General features: G+C 22.5%; 1 protein-coding gene across 1 annotated transcript; it reads left to right on the forward strand.

The window, feature by feature from the left end:
- The first annotated feature begins 1928 nt into the window (after positions 1-1928).
- On the forward strand, positions 1929-2474 carry LOC122723066. Its single transcript, XM_043953814.1, has one exon. It carries the CDS (start codon positions 1929-1931, stop codon positions 2472-2474), a length of 546 nt encoding a protein of 181 aa, XP_043809749.1.
- Positions 2475-3229: the final 755 nt, after the last annotated feature.

A 3229-nucleotide genomic window follows, 5' to 3' on the forward strand; every position in this document is an offset into this window, starting at 1 on the left:
ATTTTTTTGGAGGCAAAAAAAGAAAAGATAATTTAAAATTTTAATTATTTGTTTTTTAAAAGTATGTTACAGATGAGCGGTCTGTAATGTAAAATATTGTAGGAAAAAAAAAGAAAAATTACTATATAATTTTTATATTATAAAAAATTTATGAATTAATTTTTCAATTTTAAAATATATATATATTTAAAAAAATCTGGTCTGTAATGTAAAATTTTGTAGGAAAAAAAAAGAAAAATTACTATATAATTTTTATATTATAAAAAATTTATGAATTAATTTTTCAATTTTAAAAAATATATATATTTAAAAAAATCTGGTCTGTAATGTAAAATCTTGTAGGAAAAAAAAGAAAAATTACTATATAATTTTTATATTATAAAAAATTTATGAATTAATTTTTCAATTTTAAAAAATATATATATTTAAAAAAAATTATGAATTAATTTTATTTATTAAGTATTTAATTATTTAAAATTTTAAAATATTAGGTATTTTAAATTTTTTATAATACTTGACTATTAATTTGCTCATCTGTAATGTAATATCTTGTATGAAAAAAAAAAGAAAAATTATTATATAATTTTTATATTATAAAAATTTTATTAATTAGTAAAAAATATATATTTAAAATATTTATTAATTTTATTTAAGTATTTTATTATTTAAATTTTAAAATATTAGGTATTTTAAATTTTGTATGATACTTAACTATTAATTTTAAGGGATGAAATTTAAATTTTTAAAATATTAGGTATTCTAAATTTTTATAATATTTAACTATTAATTTTAAAAATAATGGAGGGATGAAATTTTTTTAAAATATTAGAAAAGTTTTTTCGGATGGCTAATTAATGAGTTTTTAGGATGGATAATTAATAATTTTTCGGATGAATAATTAATAATTAATGAATCAATTAATGAGTGGATGGATGGAGTAAATTTAAAAATTAAATTTTAATTAAATATAATTTAAAGTTTTAATTTTATATATATATATGGTAAAAAAATATATTTTTTTTACCCATATTTCTCTCTCTTAATTTGACGTTATTTGTAGTAGAATTTGAATAATTAATCTTAAATGTTTTTTTTTTTTTTATAATTAATTTGCAGTCAAGGAGAGAAGAATACTTAATTTTTTTTAAAATTTAATAATTTTATATTATAAAAAATTTATTAATTAGTTTTTTAATTTTTTTTAAAAAATATATATTTAAAAAATTTATTAATTTTATTTATTAAATGTTTTATTATAATATAAAAAATTTATTAATTAGTTTTTTAATTTTAAATATATATATTACTATATAATTTTTATATTATAAAAAAATTATTAATTAGTTTTTTAATTTTAAAATATATATATATTTAAAAAATTTATTAATTTTATTTATTAAATGTTTTATTATTTAAAATTTTAAAATATTAAGTATTTAAAATTTTTTTTATAATACTTAATTATTAGTTTTCAAATTAATGGAGGGATGAAATTTAAAATTTTAAAATATTAGGTATTTTAAATTTTTTATAATATTTGATTATTAATTTTAAAATTAATGGAGGGATGAAATTTTTTAAATTAACTGGGAAGTTTTTTTCGGATGGATAATGAGTGAGTTTTTCGGGATGAATTAATGGGTTTTTTTTCGGATGGATTGAGTAAATTTTTTTAAAAAATTGAATTTTAATTAAATATAATTTAAAGTTTTAATTATTAATTTATATATATATATATATATATATATATATATATATATAATATGGTAAAAATTATTTTTTCCCATATTTCCCTCTCTTAGTCTGACGTTATTTGTACTAGAATTTGAATAATTAATCTTAAATGTTTTTTTTTAATTAATTTGCAGTCAAGGAGAGAAGACAACACTAGTTCATATGGAAGCACAAAACTCGTAGAACCCAAATGCATGGAGTTCATATCAGCTTTAGCAGCTGGGAAGCAAGCCAAGTTAATGGTAGAAATAACCACACAAGGGATAACTCCATTGACGATTTCTTTAGCAGTAGCAGCAAAGCAAACAGGAGGAAAACTCATCTGCATTCTTCCTCATCATCATCAACAACAAAATTTCATCAACAAATGCAGAAACCATGATCTTCATCTTCCAGATCTTCAAGATCTGGAAGATGTGATTGAATTTGTTCCAGGAAACCCTTTCCAGGTAGCCATGCAATACAAGAAAATAGATTTTCTTGCTGTTGATGGGAAATTGGAGGGTCATTTGAAGTTGCTTGAGATGGTTGATCTTAACCCTAGTGGGTGTCTTATAGTAGGGCATAATTTGCAGTATAGAGAATATGAAGTTTCTTTTGGTCAGGTTTTGAATAGGAAGAAAGGAATTGATTGTGTTAGTTTGCCTATTGGAGAAGGAATGGAGTTGACTAGAATTGAATCTTTCACCAAGAGAAAGTGTAGGAGATTTAAGAGATTTCATGTAATTTTTGAGAATTGAGATAATTATTTTTATTTGTATTTTGATTATATAGCATGAAAATAATATGTAAATTTGATAACTTGTGTTAGAAAACATTCATTTTACCTTAGAAATATATTGCACGATTGAAACAGGAGCTAATTCTTAAACCACAAGTTATCCCTTTTGCTTTTTCACACCAGCTTCACCAAGCTTTTGGAATCTACCTCCACTTGTAGCTTGCGACAGTCCATATCCTATGTTAAATTCAGGTCAAGCACAAGAGCATGAAACTGTGCTTCCTACAAGCTGCACCAGCCGAATCTCATAGTAAACCCCAATTTCGAATGACCCAAATGATCACCTATCACGCCTCCACCACTAATTCTGTCATCAGTATTCAACTTCCACCGGCCCTTATTCAGATTAATATTTTTATCATGCATACTATTTTCCGCAGTCGTTATAAATCTCAATATTCAAGACAAGGAATCAAATTATTCAGAGATGGCTCAACCTTGACTCATCCCGCTGATGACTTAATTATCTATACTAAAGCCATATGTCAAGAAGAAGAAATCAAGTTGATTCTGACATGCTATGCAAATGCCTGTGGTAAAACTATTAATTTAAACAAATCCAGATTTACTTTGATCCAAATACACCTGTAGAAATCAAACGTAGCATTGCTCATATCTTACATATTAGTCCTTTTGAAATTCCAGGGAAGTTCTTGGGTCTCCCTTCTAACCTTCCACAAACCAAGCGGAAAATTTTTTACTCTTTTAGAGAGC

Source organism: Manihot esculenta, chromosome 2 (genome assembly GCF_001659605.2).
Source record: "Manihot esculenta cultivar AM560-2 chromosome 2, M.esculenta_v8, whole genome shotgun sequence".
Taxonomy (NCBI): domain Eukaryota; kingdom Viridiplantae; phylum Streptophyta; class Magnoliopsida; order Malpighiales; family Euphorbiaceae; genus Manihot; species Manihot esculenta.

Coding starts and splice junctions, on each gene's coding strand:
- LOC122723066 (XM_043953814.1), top strand. CDS start 1,929: ATGGAGTTCATATCAGCTTTAGCAGCTGGGAAGCAAGCCAAGTTAATG.